Here is a 24896-nt window from a genome sequence, read left to right as displayed (position 1 = left end):
CCATAGAAGGAAGTCACTTAGCTTTTACTGCTTTTGAGCCTTGAAGAACAAAGCTTCCTTAGAATCACAGCCATGCTACTGGGGCATGGAAGAGTGATGCGATTCATGAATCTGTGCTCTTCCCTTCAGTGCATGTACATGGTAAATAGATGGGCATAATGTGATCAATGAAAGGGTGTAGCTCTTGACATATTTCTGCCATCAGAACACAAAACATACCAAACCCAAAATACCAAACCTCAAAACCATATATCCCTTGATTTAACTGGCATCCAAGAAAAGTAAAAGTGTTAGAAATAAAAAGAACCTATCATAACAGCACAATGCCTTTAAATAGAAATTAGTCATCTGTCTGCCTGCCTATCTGTAATTGAAAGAATTAAGCTACGTCTATGTCAAACGAGTATTTTTTTTTTTCCCAGAGGACATAGAGTTTAATCAAGCTTCACTACCTTAGTAACCTTTTTGTAAATGGTGAGGCATAACTGACTTCAGAGTAGGACTGAAAACAGAAGATATTTAGGTTCAAACCCGGATGTAAAGATGTCAATCTCACTAATGAAAGTTAGTGTGAGTATATGTACTGATTTTGAATTGAGCTTTTTCTATTTTCTGTGCAAGCAAGGAACAGGTCAGAAGTTGAAAGCAGAAAAGCAAAGTAAATGCCTGAAGGAGGTCTCATTCCATGCTTTAGGTCTCATTCTGATCCTGTCAACATTTCATCAGCATAACTCCATCAGTCAGATTTACATTATTGTTTTGATGGAAACAAGAATGATTTAGTAAAGCCTTCTTCAGACATTGTTTTATCTGAAAACCTTTATACTTCCTTTATTTTCCTGTCTTTTTCCTTCTCCCATTTTTAAACAATAAAGCATCAATAAGATATCAGGTTATTTGCAGGTCTTGGAATATTTTCACCTTGCACAAAAGCACAGTGGCTCGAATCTGCCTCTGTATTCTGATTCATCAGCTACTTCCATCATAATAACTAACATGAGGGTAGCAAAGAAACATTTTTTTCTTTTTGTGCCACATGCAATTACATCTCTTTAAAGTGGTCTGATAATTGCATTTTAAATGGCACTTGTTTATTATTCTCTTTTTACCATATCCAAATTGATTTTCATTGTTTTACTAAATACTAACTAAAGCCCTGTGAGGGAGAAAAAAGCCCCACACAGTTTCAAGGAAACAATTCAAGTCTGTAAGTTAATCTGTACCTTTACATAAACAGCAATAATTAATGGGAGTTCGGCACCTTGCTGTACTGTGCAGTGACAGGGTTCAAACACTGGCACTGCAAAATGCCAGTTTTCAGCTTGTGCACTTGTAGACCCTTCAGACCATGAACTGACATTTGCAATCTTTGTCAGCCCACACAGAAAAAAAAGAAAAAAAAGGAAAATCCAGTTAAATTTAGTTCTGCCATTCAAATGGAATGAAGGTCGTCACCTGCCCCGCTTCTGATTTGATTATCCAGGGACTGAGATTATTTTCCTAAAGAAAGATGCATTAAAAGGGCCCAATTTTGCAACTATTGCCCCATCTCAGCAGCTCGACTTTTTTAAATTATTCATCATTAACTGACTTAGCTATTGCTGTTTATTTAAGAGTGGAGATTAATATATAGTCCAGAACTGTTTGCTTAAGTGCTTTTCCTTTGCTAGAGCTCTCATAACCATTCTGAAAAACAAATATATTTTGAAATTATGAGTATATTAAATAAATATAATTTATAATTCAATTACCTGGCTTTTTGAAATGCTGTAGTTATGTATGGTTTACATTACTCAAAATATTTTTATTGACTTCATTTAACAACTCATGTAAATAAAGATTCCAGGTTCAGTTCCTACACCCAAGAGAAGGAAAATCTGAAGCAGGCTCCTGAAATCCAAACTATTAGGTGTATAAAATCCAGACAAAAGCAGAATGCTTGTAAGCATAAGGATATGGAGAAAACTTAAGCTCCACAATCCTCTTTGTATGCTGATCCCACCTTTGTGATGTTTTCGTCTGTTGTATTCACAGCATACCTGAAGTTTGGGGGATTAAGAGGGTGATAAGCATATTTTTTTTGGCCCAGTACTTCTCATAAGTGGATTTATCTGAGGTTACCCTGAGACTGACTTGCAGCAGAAGCCTGAGTCAAGGACAGAGCAATGCCAGTGCTAGTCTGAGAAGAGCAAATGTCTGTCCTGAGGAGGTGGACTACCCCACAAATTAAATACTATCCGTAACAGGGAGAGTCCTAATTTCTTACCTGCCACACTGAACTCCAGAACTCTTCTCTTCACGGGGACAGTAACATCAGGAACAACCTGAAAGACTTCCACAGAACGGTAATTTGGTCTTGAGTATTTCCTACAGGAGGTGGGACCAAGGCTGTATTTGCTAATGATTTAAGCAACATTTAAGACACAAGGCCTCCATGGATAATATTAAGGACTGCTAAATAGCTAGCATATAACCTGCTATTTGAACACACAAGCAAATATTTATAATGCATTTTTTCACTATGCTGGACCGAAGGATAGATGCTAGAGGTGACCATAGGTCAGGTTCCAGCATTGCAGTGCGATGGCATGAAGTAAAAGAGCTCACTCATTAGCATATGAAACAGCTCTCCATAGAAAGTGGTAGAACTGCAGGAGAGGAAAAGCCATTTTGCTTTAATAATAACAGCCTGTAAGAGGCAATCCCAGGTACAAAATGATCAAGTGACCAGAGCCAGTTCAGTGAAGAATGACAGCATTTTATGCTCAACACTTCAAGATTAAAGTCTTTAGTTAGCTAAGCATAATGTGAATCAGTTTCATGTATAATGTATTGTGTGAGCCTGTACCCAGTATGATACAATGTAAGCAATTCCATTTAGTGCAATTTGACTATAGCTAGTACAGAATAATTGGAGTCAGTTTCTAGCATGCTAGAATTTGAATCAAATATGATATGGAAAAGAATTTGATACATAATAATATGGAGGCAAAGATAACAAGCAATGATGTGGATGAATAGTTAATATGCTATAATGCAGAAGTCCTTTTAATAGGTTATGATGTGATTAGGATTCCAGTGTTCTTATATGCAGATGAAAGCCTAATACATCATGGTAAAGAAAGGAGACTATTAAGGAACAGTATAAATAATGGTACATAGCTGCATTTGAGGAAAGCGCAACATCAAATACTGCAGTTTTCTCAAATGTAAAAGTGAGGGAGTAAACATTTACTGGAGGATAAAACATGGCTACTCAAGTGAACACAGGAAATGTTTCAGAGCAGTTCCTTGCATTTCAGGGGCACGGAAATGTGGCACTGGGTGATTCCAACTCCTCCTCAAAACCCCAGCCCTTTCTATTCATTTTCTCCTACTACCAGAAGCAGTTCTGACAGTTGTAGCCCCTTTGATACTCTGGGCCTCTATTTTACAATCTGCTGTGCAAATACTATGGTCTGAAGACCTACTCTTCCATAAGGTTAATAATGTATGATTAGTTAAAGAACTACAGCACTTTATAGCAAGTACATAAACATTAACATGGCAGATCCACACATAAACATCTTTGGCTTTATAAACGTTAACATGGCAGATCCACACATAAACATCTGACTTTCTAAAACAACTTCAGAAAAATGCAAAAATATGCTGCTGTTGTGACTGTGTTGGGTTTAAATCCAACAACTGCTAGTTCACTGAAATTTCACTTTTTTTCCCTCTTCCTAGCTTTTCATGAGGCTAACCCTGTGTACATGGGAAAGGCTCATTTATGAGCATGTGCTAATCAGTTCTGACTACAAGTTAAAGTCATCCCTGAGCAAACAGAAAACTATTCAGCTTAGCAATAAAGTTAAATAATTATTACCAGGCTATGTGATGTGACTACAATGTGACATTGAAATGACTATGGTGTGATTAGAATAAGAATGTTATATGTCTGGGATGTTACTAGAATGAGGCTATAAAACGTCTGTGATGCCATACTGCTGTGATATGACTAGTGTCAAGAAAAATGTGTGCATTATTAACGCATACATAAACATGCCATATTTCAAAAGCAGTCTGCATTACACAGAATGCTAGTAGTTCTAATTATCTTTGTTATTAATTGCTGTTCTGCTTTGGATTTTAAAAGACAAAAAGAATTGCATGCTTAATTCATTCACAGAATTCTTTTCCTAAGTGGTTTGGCAGTAAGGTTGCTCTTTCATGTCACTTGCTTGACTTTCAATGCTGGGGCTCTAGCCATCCTTCCTATATTACATAATGAACATTTTTCTTGAACTATTATTAGATTCAATTCTGTTTGCTACCATTACTTGATGTCATCAAAACCAAGATCAATTTTTCTATGTGTGTCTGTAACAGGAGTCTTTTAGACACAAATACAAAGCACAGCAAAACTGAGAGTGTTTAATCTTTACACATCGTAGGATTACAGGATGTGCGATGTTTTGCACATACAGCATCTGCATCTGCTTGACTAGCAAGGATACGTACATTTATCAGCGTGTACCTCACAATACCAAGCCATGCAAATTACTGACCTCTGACAGATAGCAAGCAGCTTCCACCACCAGTTAACAGTGAGTTGTATGTGCAGACACATATAGGAGTCTGAAGGTAGAAGCCTGAATCTGAAAACATAAAATCTTGAAGGTACAAACTCAGATCTTTTACTTGGCCAATGCAATTGGCTGAAAATGTATATATTATCTGGATATAGCACCACGTACAGGAAAAGTCAAATGCCTATCTTTGTTTTTTGTAGCGTGTATATTTGAAAGCAGCAACCAGCGTGGCCATGTACCTGGGCATACTGAATTGGGTAAGTACTGTGTCATGCAGCTCGGAAGTTCAAGCTGAGAAATGCTAGCATTAAAAGCACAGTCAAATGAAGGTTCATTGATGCTTCAGAAAATGTTGAAAAAGGTACTACATATAATGCACTACATATAATGCACTATAATCATCATCTTCTTGTCACACTTTTGAGGTCACTCATATCGCAATACATTGGCATTTTATTACACCGTCTTCCAGGCGTGTGTGATGCTTATTTGTGGCTAGCTGGGTAATTTACCTGTGTCATTTATGGGGAAGGCAAAACGATTACTTTTATTATTTATCAAACCGAAGGGAGAATGGTTTCCCTGTTTAACGTTTAAGCAGACCCCAGACCAGCAGAGCAGCTCGCCCCCTCCTTCGGCGCGTATCTCGGCTGACCCTTCTGGAAGGGGAAGGAGGAAGGTGTGCGGCCGTAAATGGGAGCCGAGACGGGGCTGGAGTCAGAGCCTTGTGAATTATAGATGAAAAGTCATGTATTAAACATAAGCGCGCACCGCGCGGAGGAGGGCCGGGACACGGCATTTCCTCCGGCCCTGCGCGGCGCCTGGCGGTGGACGTGCGCCAGGCCGCGGAGGCTGCGCGGACACCAGAGATCCGCTACGGCCCCGCTCCCCCGCGTAGTGGGTACCCAGCACGCTCCAGATCACACGCACATCCCTTCAAAACCACCCACCAACACCAACCTGCATCAAACCCTTATTTCCCGGCCCCCCACCCAAGGTACTCGCAAGCTCGACGACCCTTTGCGCCCACAAGGCTGGCACCGGACCCTGCTGCGCTCCCCTTCCACCCTTTCCCGTGGTCCGCGGAGCTGCGCCCCCGACCCCGGAGCGCCCTCCTGCCGGGTCGCAGCGACACCAACTGCAAACCCGCCTCCTTGTACGCCCGCCCTCTTCCCCCCCTTCTCGGTTTCCGCGCCGCAACTCCGCACATCCCCCGCTCCCTTCCGCGGAACGCTGCACCTCCGCGCCGCCCGCCAACCCCCCCACCGCCCGGCTGGTCCGGGGAGCGACGTGCCCGTCTGCCAATGGTAGGACCGCGTTCCGCCCATGCCCCGCCCCCGGAAGAACAGGCCAATAAGATGCCGCGGAGGGGGCGGTCCGGTGTTGCTCACACCCTCCCTCTGGGCTTATTGAGAGTTATATCAAGAATTTCGGCTCAGAAAGAGGATAGAGCGTGTGTCAGGGAGGGAGGGAGAGAGGCTGGGAGGGAGGAGGAAGAGGAGGCGGCGGTGGGAGAGCGCCTCGCTTCCTCCCGTCACTAGAGCAACAACCTATTAGGATTTCATTTTTATATATATATATATATATTTTTTTCTAAATTCGTGGGCAGCTATCGCCCCAGAGATAAAGAGAGAAGAGAACCATCGCCAGACCAACTCTTGTCATTTCCAGTAAGAAGTTGCAGACTTCACGTAGATGCCTCTTGCTCTACTGAGAGGGGTATGGGAATTGCGTGCAGTGCAGAGTGGAAAATACCCCCGGTCTAAAGAAGTGCACCGGATTCTTTTTTCTTTTTTCTTTTTTTTTTATTTTTTTTTCCTCTCGCTGTTTGTTTGGGTTGTTGCGTGCGCGTTAAACACCCAAAGGATCGTCGCTTAACGGGAATAAAACGTGGGGAGGATGACTAACGACAGAACTGAGAATTTGCTCCCTGGAGTTGCTGCTTTGCCACCCCGAAGCAACACATATCTCCAGGAGGAAGCGTTTGGCTGCTGCTGATTTCTCCAAAACTGGTGGTTTACCAGATGCATTGTGCTGTATCTGCTGGAACAGATCACTGCTTAGCCGCAGCAGATCCTCAAAGGTAGACGACCAACGTAAGTGAAAAGTTACCCATACACTGTACTGCATTTCATTTAAAGAAAGAGAAAAAGGCACCTCTCAGTATATTTATCTAGGGAAAGGATCAGTGTTTCGGATTCAGTTGATGTTGGTGGCAAAAATCTCACCTACTCGCTGTCTCTGCATCCCTACCTGCATCACTCTGCTGGAAGTAATCACGGGCATCAGCTACCGTGCAGCTTAATGCAGATAAGATTAGTGCTTAAGGGCTGCCCGGTTCCGCCGAGCTGTAGGTGCTGACAGCCTTGTACTCAGATAATTCGTGGTTAGCAGAGCATGCAAGCAGAAGTCTGTCTGTCGCTTTCTCTTTTTTCTTTTTTTTTAATTTATTTTTTTTTTATTCCTTAACGTGCTTTATTAGTCTGCAGTATTTATGTGTGGCAGCTGCCAATAACATCCTGAAGGGAGATCAGTGTCAATGGGGAAAGGCTGCACCTTTTTCTTCCTCTCATCAACAGAAAAGATAATCCGCTCCCCCCCCCCCCCCCCCCCCCCCCCGATCTGTAAGCATGCTGGCTGCTCCTAAGTTACATTTGGAATTTCCAGCCTCCTTATTTAGACTGTGTTTAAAAACAACCAAATAAAGTTTAAGGTTATTAAACAGAAAGAGAAGTATCCAACATCTGGAGGGGAAACACTGAGCTGAGAGTGCAAGAAACTGTAAGTCCTGTTATTGTCTCATCAGTTAACAGGGATGTGAAGTAGCCAGTGACGACTGCTGCAGCAGCAGCATGTCCGGGTGGTTATTTCCCAATACGATAGCTATAGAGAGGGATGCGAGACACAATGAGCAGAGAAAAATCTGGTTAGTAAGAGCTAAAAAATATGTGTGAAAGCAAACAACAAATTACATTTGGCAACTGACATAGCAGTTAAAATCCAGAAGTATTGCGGGAAGATTTTTCACTTGCACCGAATGACTGGGTGGAGGAGGGTAGAGGGGAATGCACATTTATGGATTACACGGTGTGCCAAGAAATTATTCAGAAAGTACGTGTCAAAACAGTAGATACCCTCCAAACTGCAAGTAGTCATTTCCATCCTTGCTCTGTGCAAATGCAGCAGACAGGATATTGGTGCATTTGTCCAGAGGGATTGCTTTTAAAAGGGAGCAGTAGGAAAATGTACTGCTGCAAGTGTGCATTGCAAAAACAAGTATTAGTCTGAGATTGTGGATTTGTCATGCATAAAAAACCAATAATGCTGTTCTGTGTGGTTGTGTTGACAGTGCTGTCTCCAAATAAGAAATGAGATGTAATGCATCCTGCAGTCCATGCATGCCTCCTCTTGCAAATCGCGCATCATTCTTTGGAAACCTTTAAGTCCTAAAATCCGGGCAAAGAGAATAAAATCATTATCATGGACCTGAGGGATTTTTACCTGTTGGCTGCTTTGATTGCCTGTTTGAGACTGGATTCTGCTATAGCTCAAGAACTTATTTACACTATTAGAGAGGAGCTGCCTGAAAACGTACCCATAGGGAACATACCAAAGGACCTGAACATTTCTCATATCAATGCTGCCACGGGGACCAGTGCCAGCCTTGTCTACAGACTGGTGTCTAAAGCAGGGGATGCACCTCTGGTCAAAGTGTCCAGTAACACTGGGGAAATCTTTACGACATCTAACAGAATAGACAGAGAAAAACTTTGTGCTGGTGCTTCGTATGCAGAAGAAAATGAGTGTTTCTTTGAACTTGAAGTGGTGATTCTCCCCAATGACTTTTTTAGGCTGATCAAAATAAAAATCATTGTAAAGGATACTAATGACAACGCACCTATGTTTCCGTCCCCTGTCATCAATATCTCGATCCCAGAAAACACTCTGATCAACAGTCGCTTTCCAATCCCATCAGCAACAGATCCTGACACGGGTTTCAACGGTGTGCAGCACTATGAGTTGTTAAACGGGCAGAGTGTGTTTGGACTGGATATTGTAGAAACTCCAGAAGGAGAGAAATGGCCTCAGCTAATCGTGCAGCAGAACTTGGACAGAGAGCAAAAGGACACCTACGTGATGAAAATCAAAGTGGAGGATGGAGGTACCCCTCAGAAATCCAGCACAGCCATCCTGCAAGTCACAGTAAGTGATGTCAATGATAACAGGCCGGTGTTTAAAGAAAGTCAAGTAGAGGTTCATATACCAGAGAATGCCCCTGTAGGCACCTCTGTAATTCAGCTTCATGCTACTGATGCAGATATAGGAAGCAATGCAGAAATCAGATACATTTTTGGTGCCCAAGTTGCCCCTGCAACCAAAAGATTTTTTGCTTTAAACAACACCACAGGGCTGATTACAGTGCAGAGGTCCTTAGATCGAGAAGAGACTGCTATTCACAAAGTGACAGTGTTGGCTAGTGATGGTAGCTCTACACCAGCCCGGGCCACTGTTACCATCAATGTCACTGATGTAAATGATAACCCTCCTAACATAGACCTCAGGTATATAATAAGTCCCATCAATGGCACAGTGTACTTATCTGAGAAAGATCCCATCAATACAAAGATTGCCCTAATTACAGTCTCAGATAAGGACACTGATGTGAACGGCAAAGTGATCTGTTTCATTGAGAGAGAGGTCCCCTTCCACTTGAAGGCAGTTTACGACAACCAGTACTTGTTAGAGACCTCTTCCTTGTTGGACTATGAGGGCACCAAAGAATTCAGCTTTAAAATTGTTGCTTCTGATTCTGGCAAGCCCAGTTTGAACCAGACTGCCCTGGTAAGAGTTAAACTGGAGGATGAAAATGACAACCCTCCAATTTTCAGCCAGCCTGTAATTGAGCTGTCAGTTTCTGAAAACAACCGGCGTGGTCTATACTTAACAACTATTAGTGCCACAGATGAAGACAGTGGGAAAAATGCAGACATTGTGTATCAGCTTGGCCCTAATGCCTCCTTTTTTGATCTGGATCGAAAGACAGGAGTTTTGACAGCCTCCAGAGTTTTTGACAGAGAAGAGCAGGAGCGTTTCATTTTCACTGTTACAGCACGAGACAATGGCACCCCTCCTTTGCAGAGTCAAGCAGCCGTAATTGTTACTGTGTTGGACGAAAATGACAACAGTCCCAAATTTACTCATAACCACTTCCAGTTTTTTGTATCAGAGAACTTACCAAAGTACAGCACAGTGGGGGTGATCACAGTGACTGATGCAGATGCTGGGGAAAATAAAGCAGTGACCCTTTCCATCCTGAATGACAATGAAAACTTTGTGCTGGATCCATACTCTGGAGTTATAAAGTCCAATGTTTCCTTTGATCGAGAGCAGCAGAGCTCCTACACTTTTGATGTTAAGGCAGTGGATGGAGGGCAACCTCCTCGCTCTTCTACGGCAAAAGTAACCATAAACGTGATGGATGTTAATGATAACAGCCCCGTTGTCATCTACCCACCTTCTAACACTTCTTTTAAGCTAGTGCCACTCTCAGCAATTCCAGGATCTGTGGTAGCTGAAGTCTTTGCTGTGGATATAGACACTGGCATGAACGCTGAGCTTAAATACACAATTGTAAGTGGAAATAATAAGGGTTTGTTTCGGATTGATCCAGTGACAGGTAATATCACTCTGGAAGAAAAACCAACTCCTAATGATGTGGGGCTGCATCGCTTAGTTGTCAACATAAGTGATTTGGGTTATCCCAAATCCCTGCATACTCTTGTGCTTGTGTTTTTGTACGTAAATGATACTGCTGGAAATGCTTCTTATATTTATGACTTGATACGCAGGACTATGGAGACACCTTTGGACAGGAATATAGGGGACAGTAGCCAACCCTACCAAAACGAGGACTATCTCACAATCATGATTGCCATTGTGGCGGGTGCCATGGTTGTCATAGTGGTGATATTTGTCACAGTTCTTGTTCGCTGTCGCCATGCATCCAGATTCAAAGCTGCCCAGAGGAGCAAGCAAGGTGCTGAGTGGATGTCTCCCAATCAAGAGAACAAGCAAAACAAGAAAAAGAAAAGGAAGAAAAGGAAATCTCCGAAGAGCTCTCTTTTGAACTTTGTGACCATTGAGGAGTCCAAACCTGATGATGCAGTACATGAACCTATCAACGGGACAATAAGCCTTCCAGCAGAGCTGGAGGAGCAAAGTATAGGAAGATTTGATTGGGGCACAGCACCACCAACAACCTTTAAGCCTAACAGTCCTGATCTTGCCAAGCATTACAAATCTGCCTCTCCGCAGTCTGCTTTTCATCTCAAACCCGACACTCCAGTTTCAGTGAAAAAGCACCATGTGATTCAGGAACTCCCGTTGGACAACACCTTTGTTGGTGGTTGTGACACCCTTTCCAAACGCTCTTCCACTAGTTCAGATCACTTCAGTGCCTCAGAGTGCAGTTCCCAAGGAGGCTTCAAGACAAAGGGCCCCTTACACACCAGACAGGTAAACGAGCACTTTTACTGGTCTATAAGTACTGCATACAAGTGCCCAATCAACCAGTATTAAAAGTGCCCCTGTGTTGTGGTTTGTTTTTTGTTTGTTTCAGTCTAATTTAACTTAGTTACACCATGGGGGGAACAAAAAAAGCCCAACAAAAAAAAAATTGACCCCTTGCATTTACTTGGGGCTTAAGCATGCATTTGGGAAATGCCTCTGATACTTTGGGTTTTGAAGATTACTAATTGTAAAAGGCCTATTATGCATGTGCACATACATGTGCTTATGCAAAACTGAAAAACAAGACTTTTTTTTTTCTCCCCAGTAAATTACTGTCCAAATGTAAAAGCTATTGAAGAAGGAAAACTGTTTCCTTATATGCTAAATTTCAGTCAGAAAATCTGAGTGTTTCAAGATTGAAGGGATATGTACCTTCAGTTTCAAATTTCAAAGTGAGTTTGCTTGAGTTTCTTTTACAGTTCAAGCTGCTTTGGAATCTTGCTAAGTCAGTGTTACTAAAGGGGTTAAATACTTTTTCCCCCTAACAAAGACAGTCAAATCTCCAAGCTACTTCATCTGTGAAGCACGTGGTTTGTTGGTAGGATATAACTAAGCCATATGGAAGTCTTCCTCTGTTTTGTGTTCAAAATGATTTTGTTGTAATAGATGAAAGTTGGTATCACATAGACAGTTTGTTGCATATTTTAAGAAATGGCCAAAGCATACTTTTGAAAGGAACGCATTCTCTGAATATATCTGAATTATGCAGGAAACAGAACAAAAAGCCCATTGTAAATATTTTCTCATCTTAGTAATGCGTAAATGATCTGTCATATTTCATTTTAAACTGTGAAATACACCATGTGAAGAGGGATTAGGAGGCTGAGTAATTCATATTTCAACCAAATCCAGCATTAGGTGTCCTTTTCTTTTTTTCCCCCTTCTCCTTAGGTCTAATAATTCCTTGCTAATAAAGATTTAAACGCGGTGCTGTCTAATTTATTTTGTTGGTGCTTGTCTCCTGGCGCTGAGTCGTCGTGCCGGCTCAGCCTGTAGATGGCGCTGAGGTACCACGTCGCCTGCGCTGGCCCGGTGCCAGCCCTGCAGTAGCTGGGGAATGGGGGATGGAAGGGGAATGGAAAGGAAGGAAAAAGAAGGATCAAGCCAATATTACAGCCAAAGAGCCTTTTATTTAATGAGAGTTGCACTGGAGCGGCCAGGAGTTAAGTTTGTGAGTTTGCAAGGCAGCATCCTCAGCACTTCGCTTTGGTTTGCACTGACTTTGTAGGTATTAGGAGCCGCGTTCATATTCCCCTGGTGCTGTACCCTCCAAGCGATGGTGATTTGTCTGAATTTATTAGGGATATGAATCCTAGAGAATCAAGTGAGACGCATTTAGGCTTGTCTTTGCAGAAGGATTTTGACAGTATCCAAGTTTAGGGTAAAGTCATCCTCTTACTGTTGCATTAGCCTTATCTGGGATGAATGTGACGTTCCCAGAACTGTCTTGACTTTGGGTTGTCTGTAAAGTGTCACACTAACAAGATGCTAAGAATAAAACAAGCACTTTTAAGGCAGTTCTTCTAAAGTAACTGCTCTAAAACATCTCGTACTTACAGTGAAACACTGAAAACATTGCAGTAGATTCTCATGAAACCTTAACCTTTCTAAAGATTTTAAGGGTAGACTCCCAGAGCCATTTTCAGGCTGTTGCACAGCACCGTACACATTCTGTCAGCATAAGTTAAAAAAAGAAGAACCAGTTTAAAAAGAAAACCTAACAAATGTATAGAAAAGCTCTGCATAACCTGTGGATAATCAGCTGAAGCTTTCTCCCCAGTTTTAGTTACAAAATGTTAACACCCACAACCCACACTTTCCTTTTCTGTTCTGAAAGCTTTAATTAGCTTTCCAAACTCTATTAGGAATCTCTAACTTAATCCTCCATAACATTTACAGTCAGTGAAGACCCAAAAAAATTATTTACCTGGCAGAATGTATAAATTTCTTGCAGTGCAATTGAATGGGGGGGGGGAGGGTGGGAGAAGAAGAGGGGAGGAAAGCTAAACAAAAAATACTAATAGTATTCTCAGTTTTACCTGTGTTAATTACATTAACATGTACATGGTTTCAGTTTAATAATAGTGTCAGTCATCATACCTGTATATGGACCTGATTCAAATTCCACTGAAGTTTTATAGAATTCTTTTTGAAGTCAGCAGATACTCATATGATTTGAATCACTCCCTGCAAAAACCTGCATGTTACTGAAAATACAACTCTTTCTTAGGTAGACACTTATCTTAACTGAGCTTCTGTATTTTTATTCTGCGGGAAAAGGAGATAGTGTCCTCCCCCACCCAGTGAAGAGAGTTACAGTACATAACATTTTTCTGCCCTCTTGTCGCTTTTGGCTAGAGGAGTATAGCCAGCAAAGGTAGTAGTCATTAGCAACCTTCTAATTATTCTGTCTGTAATTCCTAAAATTCGGTTGCATTTTAGCTAATATTCAGTTATCACAGGAGTTAAATACACTTTCGTAGGTGTTTTCGGGTTAGATTTGTGGTAGAGTATGGCTTTAAGCAAAGTATTCAGACTTAAAAATCTTACTGAATAGTAGCATGTGCTAGTGCCATAGTGTCTGAAAAACATTTCTTAAAATTCCTTTAGGAAGAGATGCTTAGTTCTGTGCCACTGTACTGTTTTCTTGAGATTTAGTGTAATTAATTTCTCTGTATTTAATGTTAGAAGTTGAATTAAGTTACCTATATATTCGACAAGATTTTTTTATGTGTTTTGCAAAGGGTGTGGGAATTGTGGAGACTGTTAAGATAGGGAAAGAAGAAACATAGGGTTAACATATATCTAAGAAATACTAGCATCCTCCATTTTTTGCTTAGAGTTTCTTTCAGTCCAAGGTAAATACACATGCAACGTATCTTGCAGATACATTAATACTAACAGAGAGCTGAGACCTAAGTCAACACTTGGACTTCATTCAAACAAAATCCTGTTACTTTTAGTGGGAGGTTGGCCTTAGAAATCTGTTAACAACTGGGTCTTAAGTCAAAAAAGCTTTTAAAATTCACAAATAGATACTTCAATACAGATTTCTTAGTTGGGTGTTTTGGGGGGATTTTTTTGTTTGGGTTTTTTTGTGGGTTATTTTTTTGTTTGTTTGTTTTGGCTGGGTAATTTCTGTGCAATCATCAGTAAATTTAGTGGAAATTCTGTGGTTAAGTCTTCACATGTCACTTTGAATTGCACAGGCTGATGTTTCACAAGTACCCAGCATAAAAACCAAAGCCTTCTACAAGTGCCTATCTTGCAGTAAACCTGGTGGATGCTCTGAAAAGAGCATTTTTGAATACTTGAACTTGGGATTGTTCTAAATGCTAATTCACATAATTAGGAGTATGGAAAGGATATTGCACACCACCAGCTTATATAGCTAAGCTTCCAAAATCAGTGTTATGACTCATAAAGAATACTGAAATCTATGCAGGCTTCTCAATCAGTGTTCTTTTCAGTATTTGATTGAACTTTAAAATGCATTTGAAATTAGTAAGTCACTACACCAAACAGCTACATGGAAATACAGTAGAAGACAACATTTTGTATTCTTCTGTGTGAAAGACCTTTTTATAAAAGCAAATAAACACACAAAAAAATCTGACTCAATGTCATTAGATTAACAATGGATTAAATGATAGAAGAAATTAGGCCCAATTTACTGTGGTTATCCGAGTGTTAAATTTTAACAACTTCATTTAACCAAATTCAAAGTACAGCAGTGAACTAGTAACACACACATACACAACACACAGAAAGTGTCAGTATGTGTTATGAGCAAAACCTTCAGTCTTCATTCCTAATCAAATAGCATTTAGGTATGTGCTTAACTTTAGTTTAAAGTGGTGGGACTGAAGCAGATCTTTAAAGTCCAAATGACTTCAGATGTTGTCTTCAGGAAAGACAGCCATAAGCACACTCTTAAGCACTTTTCTGAATCAAGATGATAGCTTATATATTTGGGAGATGTGCACAGTTCTAGTAGATTCAGGAAAGCTAAATGTATATTAACATTGTCCTCTTATTTCTGTGCTCTGATGTCAGAAATTAAGGATTCGGGGCTTGACTGACACATTAAATGCGTTCCATACTAAGGTATATTTTTAATCATAGAATCAATAATATAACCTCTATGGAGCTTGCTTTACTGCTCTTTCAGTCAATGAAATTCTTGACTGATCAAGGAACGAGTAGCCGGCTCACACTGATCAATGCACATCACTTAAGCTTTCTGTGGCAAACGTAATTGATGTTGTCCTACTCTGTAGTTTTTAAATTTATAACTTTGGGGTTTATGTAAGAGAAAAGACAAGCTGAAACCTTTAATGTCTTAATTTGATAGACTGAGAGTGGCAATTTCAAGGTGCATAAGTTGATGGAAATCTGCATTGGAACAGCAATGCAGAGCCTACGCCACCTGCAAATATTAAAATTCTATAACCATAGCATTCCATAATTCCGTGTGTGGTATTATTTTTAGTGGCCTTGTTTTACCACTTAGTAGATTAAGAAAAAAAAAAAAAAGACTGTTGTTTCTTTTTTTGTGCTTAATTTGTTTTATGTGTTAGCATGGATATTAGTCTTGGGTGAGAACTTGTCATCCAGGAAAACCTCTGCATGTGAAATCCAGCTGTTTTCTAGTTCTGTATATTTATATATCTATACTAAAATATTAGCAATGGTGAAAATGTACAGTATATTTTACTATCCTTGTGTAACTGAAAAATAGGTTAACATATTTTTCTCAACTGTATAAAGAAATTCATTTTTGAGCTGAGACCAAGCATGGAAAATTTCAGCTCAAAAGAAGAATTTTTCAGAAAGTTAAGAGCATGTGAAAACTGGGGGTTATAATGGAAATCTGAGTATAAGCCTAAGATATAATACTGCTTTCAATCGTGACAGTAGAAATGCTAGAGTAGAGAACATTTTGTGTCTACAGATACAGATAGTAAAAGCTTAGCATGCTTCATTTCTCTTTAAATGTTTCCATGCAAAAGATTTTTATCAGAATCACTTTCTGTCCTGAATGTGCAAAGCCAAAGTTTCACAAAGGCTAATAAATTTGTGCCACACACAGGAGTGAGAACTGGATCTTGAGAGTTTAAGGTTATTGGAATTTTGTGATAATGTTTTTTTTGTATATAGAAACAAGGGAGGATGTTTTTAGTTTCCTTTTCAGATTTTCACTTCCAAAGAATCTATTCTAGCACAGCAAAACTGTATCAGCCACTCTTTATTGACAGCAGTTTTATTGTAGCTAGAGGCTTACAGTAAGCTGTTTATTGCTGTTCCCTAACTTGGTTGACAGCAAGTGGGGAATTAATTTTCTTGCCCCTGATGTGCTTTCTTGGGTATAAACAACAGATGTTAAAGATACAAAAACTGTGACCCATTTACATTCAGGAGCTCTTTAATGGGCACACTCTACCTGTCTGAAATGCAGGTTTCAAGTTGTAAGTAAGAATGCTTCATCAGTTCTAGGATTCTTGGTTTTGCAGTAGAACTGCTCATTTATACATATTCTGCATAATACCTAATGGACCAATCCTCATCTAGGCAAATTCAGTTCAAGAATACCTGAGTTCAAGTCTCATTTCAGGATATGCTGTATCTTCTTGCACTGCCCTTTAATTGCACTGGACATACAGAATATAACCAACAAAATGGACATAACATGTTGTGAAAGATCTAACAGGAATTACAGGTGGTAACTGAATTTATTATCACTTCTCCCACAAAATATCATGGTTATCTCAAAAATCTATACTGAGAAGTTGTCTCAATTGCTACTCAAGTACAGCCATCTCACATGTGTTCTATAATGTTCGTGTCTTTGCTGAAGGAAAACCAAACACACACAAAGTCATGTGTTAACTTTTTTCTTTTATTGTTGCTTTGAGTTTCCAGCCTGTGGTGAAAGGTATGTAAAGAGATTTATCTGATAGACTGATGTGGATATTTAATCAGTTCATTTCTGGTTTACATGAGATGACATTCCATTGACTGAAAAAAGATTTCCCAGGCTGTACATAAGAAATGAATGGATCCTATAATATTTTACTGAAGTGTGGGCCGAAGGGGCTTCTTCTGTTCATTTCCATTGGTGTCTTTTAGCAAGACATTTACAATATAAGGGGCTTTAGCTTCTTGCCTAACTGAGATTTTAAAGACATGTCTAGATGCAAAATATGTACCATCTTAACTGTTCTAACTAAAATTTAATACAAAAGAAGTTTCTTCTGAAAGATTTGTAATATTTTTTTTTTTTGTGTAGTGGATTGTGTTCTACTGAGCTATAAACACTCTCTGGAAACAGAACTAATCATATCTGACAAAGCACACCTTAAATTGGTACTACTGCACTATTACATTGGTCCTGCAAATAAATAAATAAATTAGATGATTGTTTTGCATAGCAACACTGTTGTAGCCATACAAAACCATTTGTAGATTATTCCTAGTACTGAAGGATTCAGATAGTTTTGATATTAAAGTCATATTGATCTTACTAAAAAAATCTGGACTTTCAAATCTTTGAAAGATTTGGTCTGCATTATCAATTTAGTATTTAATTCTTGTGAGTAACATGAATCATGCGTGATAATACAGAGAAAGTTGGTTAAATATCTGATTTGTAGACATACTACGGTGTCTAAATTGTACCAGTCTCAAAAGTTACCCATTCTTTGTTTTTCTTGGTTTTTTTTTGCAGCTAGTGAGGTGTAAGGAGATTTATTTTAAAGTCTTGGCATGGGTTATCCTGCATCTTCTGTTGCACAGAGGGAAAATTGTGTAATTCAGCATTTGTCAGGATTTGTTGGTGTGTAGTATCTGTAGTTTTCTATGAGCTGATGTGTAGTTTTGCCATTTCTTTTATAAAATGCCACACTGATTTTTTTTTTTGTACACAAGTATTAATATTATTATTTGAAGGTTGTTCTGGAATATGCACACTTCTTGCTACAAGAGAAATATAAGAAGCCCTCTTTTAGAGTAGTATTTGAAGCTAAATCCAAACCATGGTAAATCTGATTTACACCATATGCAGCTCTTCTTCGTAAGAGTAATAGGATAATGTTGAGATACTATTTCCAAAATCTAAAAATATGTAAAATTAATTTGGAGTCAAGTGAATTAAAAATAATTTTATTCTGAGATAAATTTGATAAAATGCAGAGGATCAGCTGTCAGATTCTTCTTTCCGTTGTTTCTTCTCCCACGTTTGCAGAAGCAAGATCTAGGTAGCATTTTAAAACAGCAACCTCTCCCCACTCCAAAAAAATTAAATCAGATATTCTCATTGGCTGATAGCTGAAAGAGAATTGGTGTTGATATTGGCTTGTAAAGTACTTAGTAGCCTCCAACTGATACTCATCCATTCTCCCTCATTCCTTCCAGCCAAATTCTTAGATGAAGATACTTATATTTGTAATTTTGTAGGATATTCCTAGTAACTCCTAAGCTTTCACGTGTTATTAGTAAGGAAACTCTGTGATTGGTTTTCTCATTTGTTAAAAATTGGTAAATAACTGCCTGTACAATATTTTTGATCAAATGAGCTACTTTAGCCTATGCCTGATATGGCCTTTAAGACAAGGGGGGGGGGGAAGTAAAAGAAAGACCATGTTTCGTTTGTGAATGATATTTGCCAACGTTACATACAGCCTCTTGTTGATTGGCAGCTAGTAGTAATCTCTCTCTTAAATGGCTAAACTCCATAAATGTAAATGCCTGTCTCATAATCTGTGTTCCTTCAAAACACATAAGGTTATGGAGGCAATTGTATTTCTGGTATAAAGGCATCTATAAGATACATGTGTTTCTATATGTGACCTGTGTATCAGGTTATTATAGGGATTATTCACTCATATTCCTAAAGAGAAATAAAGGATTTGCAATTGAACTTCATGACAAAATACTTTCAACACTGAGGTTTATATGAGTCTCTACCTTCTCCTTACCAGTATTTTTTGGAAGAAAGTTTTAACATAAGTTTGGTTTTACAGAAAAGGGTGCAGGAGCTCCAGAGAAGGATGCAGATTCATGAATCTTAATTAAAGAGATTGTCTCCTTCCTGTGTAGAATAAGATTCAAAGCCTGAGAGGAAGTGATATGTAACATCTGGTTTTAGTAGCTTTCCATTCAGTGGGGTAGGTGTTAGCAGTAGTGTTGTTATGCCAGTCCCTCTCTTTGTAGCACATAACGAATATATCTGAACATTATGGATCCTTCAGATGCCCAACTTCTGACCGAGCATCCAGTCAAATTTCTGGAAATGATCACAAAAAAGTATAATTTATATCATTTCCAACAGTATACTTAGCTGGTAGCACCTATGCACAGAATACCTGATTATGCTTCTCTTGACACTAGGGTGGGACTCATCTTGTCAGTTCTAATCTGCTTCCCTGGGTTGATGATTTACTGCAGCCTAAAGAAAATATGCTAGTTTAAACTGATTGCAAAAGCTGATGACTACAGTCGGGTGAGATGCATCCCACACCAATGAAGAGTATGATCCAGTGTGATCTATAATCTTCACTTTAACAGTGAAAAGCATGATCCAGTCCAGTTTTCCTACTGAGGTCAAGAGAAGGGTTTTAAGAGTGTGTATTTCTTTAAGTAAAAGTGTTATTTGAGTAGTGTATATGCATACAAAAATGCCTTTGGGAAAGTCTTTAGATTATGGCTCAAATTCAAAGGCTCCTGAATCAGCAGAAAGACTCTTACTGACTTTTGGATAAATCATTATCTGGCCATTTGTGCAGCTATTTTAGGAAGATAGTGCAATGAAACACCAGGTTTTTTGCTTTGGTACTGTTTCAAGTATTTCTGGTTTTCCTCGGTGCTACCTGGTCCTCTATACCTCATTGTGTGAAAGTGAATAGGGAAAAAACAAAGTTGTAAACTTCTGGTCTCTACCCTCCATCACATCTAGCCGTTCACATTATACCGTAAAAATGCTTCTTTTACCTCTCTGGTTTAGATATGTGTCTCTAGCAGCATGAATTTTCAGTCACTTGTCAGATTATTTTACTTTCACCATTTCAAAAATACAGGTCAAAATATCAGTGAAGTGCTAGTGTTACCAGTAAGAGAATTTGAAATTGCCTTCAGCTTGTGACAACACTACCCTGAAACACAGATCCCACTGAAGTCTGTGGCATCCAGAGCAGCAGGAGGTAGACTGTACACCAATAGCAAAGCCCTAGTCATCACCCATATTTTTAACAGCTGCCAGATAAATTAAAAAAAAAAAAAAAAGAAAAAGAAATCTGCATCTGTCTAAGGACAGTAAACCTTGCCTGTTGAAATTTAATGCCTCCCCTGTACAGGACATGGACTTTCCTACTTGAAATTTCATCAGTTTTGTTTCAGACAGCTGTAACATCTGTCAAACATTTCAGTTTGAAATGAATGCCTGATTTTTTTTTTTTTTTTGCCTTTGTATGCTACAAGAGCACCAGGTTGTCAGGAGAAATACAAAATGAGATGAGCAAGATAGGTGATATGCTACTGATTGGTGTTTTATTTTTATTTTACAATCCCTCTTTTCTTCCTCAAACTGGAGTGACTTAAAAATGGCAATGCTTGTCTATACTGTGAATTGGATGAGAAACATGGGTATAGTAAAGGGAAGCTACCCTTGGTTCACTCCAATCCTGTTTGGTTCGCCTTCTGATGGCTATCCTTTTGAGAGTACTGGTACGCTACAGGTGGACAACGAAGCTGTAGGTGACTAGTAGTATGAATTGTGTGAATGTCAATCTCATGTAAATGAGATGAAAATATATTGTATAAATGAGACTTAAATAAATACACTTACTTTTGCTTTCTTCTTAGCTATGGAATTAATACATTGCAACAAACCTCATGCAGTTTGTAATACTTAGCAGGTAGAGCGTGACCACTTCTGGGTGGGCTGTGTAGGCTTTCAGAGTGCCTCCAGGAAAAGGAGTGATCCAGAACCTTCAGCAAACAATTTGTATGTCCTAATAATTTTGTGGATTTATTTTTTTGCACCCCCCCTCTTTTTTTTTTTTCCTTTTTAGTCTGCTTCTCCTTATTACAAATCATTTTTTTTTTCTTAATAGGATTTTTCAAATTCTGGGCTAAGAAATTGTCAGATGTAGATGTTTTTCAAGATTTTTAAGAAACTGATACATTTCTGTGGTTCTGTGATGTGTCTATTGATAGCATACCTGCTGAACTGGATTTCTCTATTACTCATCTTTGCTCAAATCTAGGCTTTGGCCACCTTCTGTGCTTTAACAGTTGATTAAGAAATATTCTAATCCATCACAGGGTACCAAGAAACTAATGGCTTGTGGAGTATTTTAGTCTTCAGGCTTCCACTATAAATTATATAAAATATCATAGTTACTTGGCTGATGCTTAAACATCTTTTTCTTTTATGAGAAACTGTCATTGTCCTTTCTTATTTCCCTTTTTAATCTCATCTTTCATTCTCTGAGCACTTGTACGTTCATATTAGAAAACTGAGATTTCCCCTCACAGGAATACTACCACAGTAGAGAAGTGGCACATTTGTGTATGATCTGCTGTAGCCCGCCAAACTTATAACCACTGATTGCTGTAGGTAGGGAGTTCTAATGAACCAAGTGGCTTCATTAAGATTCAAAGGTCTGAAGCATTTGGAAGCATATCTGAATAGAAGCATAATATGGGAAGTAAACCACATCTAAACTAGATAGATACTTGCTTTGACTTACTCCAGCAGATTTTAAAGAATCAGAATAAATTATAGTTATTAGTACAAATCTGAGAAGCAAATCTATTCCTGCAACTTGAAACACACATTTTCCTTCTGTATCTCAGTGGTGTGCTACATTTGGGTTGCAAAACTGAGCTGAAAGTTTGGCAGAGGAGAAAATAGGGCCTACCTTCATCACCGTGGATTTGCAGAGATGTTGGCTGGGACAGCTTCTTCTGGTTGTAACTAGAACTGAGGGAGTCAATGTATCTGGCCCTAAGCAATACAAGTATACAGAATGTCAGTGCTCCTTGAGTCTGCTTTTAGAAAGCAGCATGCTGAGCACTTATCAGCAGAGTGGTTTCCTAGATGGTGCAGATCACTTGCAGACAAAGTACTTCTTGTTGCCATTTATGGTTTTTATCTGTCATAAATATGTCACAGAAGTAATTCCTGATATCAGAACTTTCATTTTTTGGATCGGTGATGACTACATTAAAAAACATTTTGTATTCGCTAGTTTGCACTTGGCATTTTTAAAAGTTTTCATGTTCTAGTGCTGAATACAAGCCTAGCTTGTATTCAATATTCTTGAAATTCATTTTGGGAATCCTCTAGCTCCTGAAGAGTGTTATATCTTACTTCTTTCTGTCCACAGTAAAGATAGTTGGGGATCAGGAGAGCCCTCTTCCCTGTGTGCTACTTCTTGCTACTGCTCATAACATTTGGAGTCTGATAGGGATGCTGTGATAGCACCTTCAGTTAAAAGCCACAGGCCACATAACAAAGAGAATCCTTAAGACTGCTTAGCATTATGCCATTACCTTGACTAGAATGAAACCAGCAAAAGAATAAATGTGCTATGTTAGTTTAATTGTGATCTTTACCTTAGTGTTGCTCATGAGACCCTAGACCTGGCAGAATGTCCTAGGTGAAATATCAAGGGTCTTTTTCTGAGATTGCTTAAATATTATATTTCTGTTAGAAAACACTAACACAATTCTATTCCAGTTTTAAAGCCTTAAGCTTTTGCTGCCTGTTTTGGGTTTTTATTACTTTTACATGTACACAGTTACACAGATAATGAGGAACTCGCAAAATCTGCATATCACTGCATGTAACATCGCTCTGAAACTATTTACCACCTCATTAGTTTTTTCAATAGCAAAGATAAGTTAGCATGCTGTCATGAAATTTGAACTGCTATCACATCCAGCTGAAGCTTATAAGCCATGGCATAATAACTTTATAAGGAAGAAATTCTTTACTGTTAGGGTGCTGAGGTACTGGAATGGGTTGCCCAGGGAAGTTGTGAATGCTCCATCCCTGGCAGTGTTCAAGGCCAGGCTGGATGAAGCCTTGGGTGACATGGTTTAGTGTGAGGTGTCCCTGCCGATGGCAGGGGGGTTGGAACTAGATGATCTTGGGGTCTTTTCCAACCCTAAGTCTTCTATGATTCTATGATTACATCTTGCACCAGAAGATGCAATCTTGCAAACACAAAAAAAAAAGTATTACTTTTTTTATATGTGAAGCAAATTTGTATGGCACTTTTTCCTGTAAATTTTGCTGCTCTCAGAAGTCTTTTAAAACACAAAATGAGAAATTTAGGTTTTGTGTTATTCTGCACAACTCAGTTGACTGAGCTAGATGATCTCATTTATATGTGGACTGCTGTACACACATAACTTTTTAAACACGTGTGTTTTCTCATTTTTGTTAAGGCTCTGTCCTCACTAAAAAAAAATATATATATATATATAAAATAAGAGGTTTGTTTTACATCAAGATTACTATGGTGAGGTATCTATCTGTCTAAATGTAAAATCCTTGTGGAGACAAGCAGCAGGTGTTACATACCTTGATGTAGCTGGTTGAGGTCAGCCCTGAGCAATACACCTGGGGTTCATCTCAGCTGGCTATGTACAGGTGAAACTACAATATCTTATCATTAGTAGGATTTTATACTGCACTACTGACTTCAGTGTAAAACCATGTTACACTGCCTTGCAACATAAAGATGCCTTTGAGGATATGAATTACATGTGTACTTACTCTAGGTCCTTTGACACTTCTAAAGTTATGCAAAGTGCATCTCTGCCCTACTGCCTGGCAAAACCATACAATTTGGTCCTGTGACTGAATTAAAGTCCTTGCTAGACTTTCACGTATATCCCTGGTAATACTAGCAGTGATATTTGTAATAGTTCCTGTCAGGCTTGTGTTACTTTCTGGTATAGTCCCAATGCATTTTCATACCTTCTTCAATGTTGGTGCTTCTGTTTTGCAAACTATGTGTGATAGCATCAAAGACTGCAGCTGCATAAAGTGGTTAGAACTGTCATCCCCCCAAAGTGGAGTAATATGAGGCATCAAAAATCAAACATTAATTCAACACTGTCCATTAAGTCATGGTAGTGATAGTACAGATGTGCCTATATTCAACTTTTGCTTCAGTAATCCACAGCATTGTGGAGAAAACATGATCAAAATAAAATATTTAATTCACAGTCTACTCCATGTTGACAATAAAGGAGTAGAATAGGAACAAATACCACTTCCTTTGCAAGCACTGTGTGCTTGAGTTGCTTCCTCCGTTTTTTTTGTGCTGCAATTTGAGTCTACCCACTCTTGAGAATGCACTTTTCAGTGTATGTGTCCCACCTTGGTTAAAGCATCTCCTGAAATTATCCATTGGTGTGTCAACTGAAGGGTTACCATTCCTTTAAAGCCACATTTAAGATGTGCTGTTTATCTTAGGTAAGCAATATGGGTAAAAAGTTGTTTTATACCTCTTAAAAATGTTCCTCATATCCTGCAGAGATGCTTCACCCATCTAAGGATCCTCTCATTTTCAATATTCTTTTTGTTTCTTCTTATTTTCCCCTACAAACTTACCTGCAAGACCACATATTTGATTCAGTCAGTAGTTACTCAGTGGGAGACATTTCCCATTCACATGTGATACCTCCTGGCTGCTGCTTCCAATTATGCCATATGCTGGAAAGTGGAGCTGTTGAAGT

The 24896-nt window shown here is 39.1% G+C and overlaps 1 protein-coding gene across 5 annotated transcripts in view; it reads left to right on the top strand.

The window, feature by feature from the left end:
- The first annotated feature begins 7985 nt into the window (after positions 1-7985).
- PCDH9 (protocadherin 9) overlaps positions 7986-24896 on the top strand; it is a 699618-nt gene continuing 682707 nt past the window's right edge. For 4 of the 5 annotated variants that reach the window (XM_031048077.2, XM_031048075.2, XM_031048076.2 and 1 more), the window contains exon 1: positions 7986-11090. In XM_031048077.2, coding sequence (XP_030903937.2) covers positions 8055-11090 — 3036 coding nt within the window. In that variant the 5' untranslated portion in view covers positions 7986-8054. Of the gene's footprint in view, positions 11091-13714; positions 13724-24896 lie in introns of all 5 variants that reach the window. The other variant, XM_034059968.1, reaches the window with a different exon arrangement.

Source organism: Melopsittacus undulatus, chromosome 2 (genome assembly GCF_012275295.1).
Source record: "Melopsittacus undulatus isolate bMelUnd1 chromosome 2, bMelUnd1.mat.Z, whole genome shotgun sequence".
Classification (NCBI taxonomy): domain Eukaryota; kingdom Metazoa; phylum Chordata; class Aves; order Psittaciformes; family Psittaculidae; genus Melopsittacus; species Melopsittacus undulatus.
The sequence above is the reverse complement of the archived record's forward strand: the minus strand, read 5'-3'. Positions and strand labels throughout refer to the sequence as shown.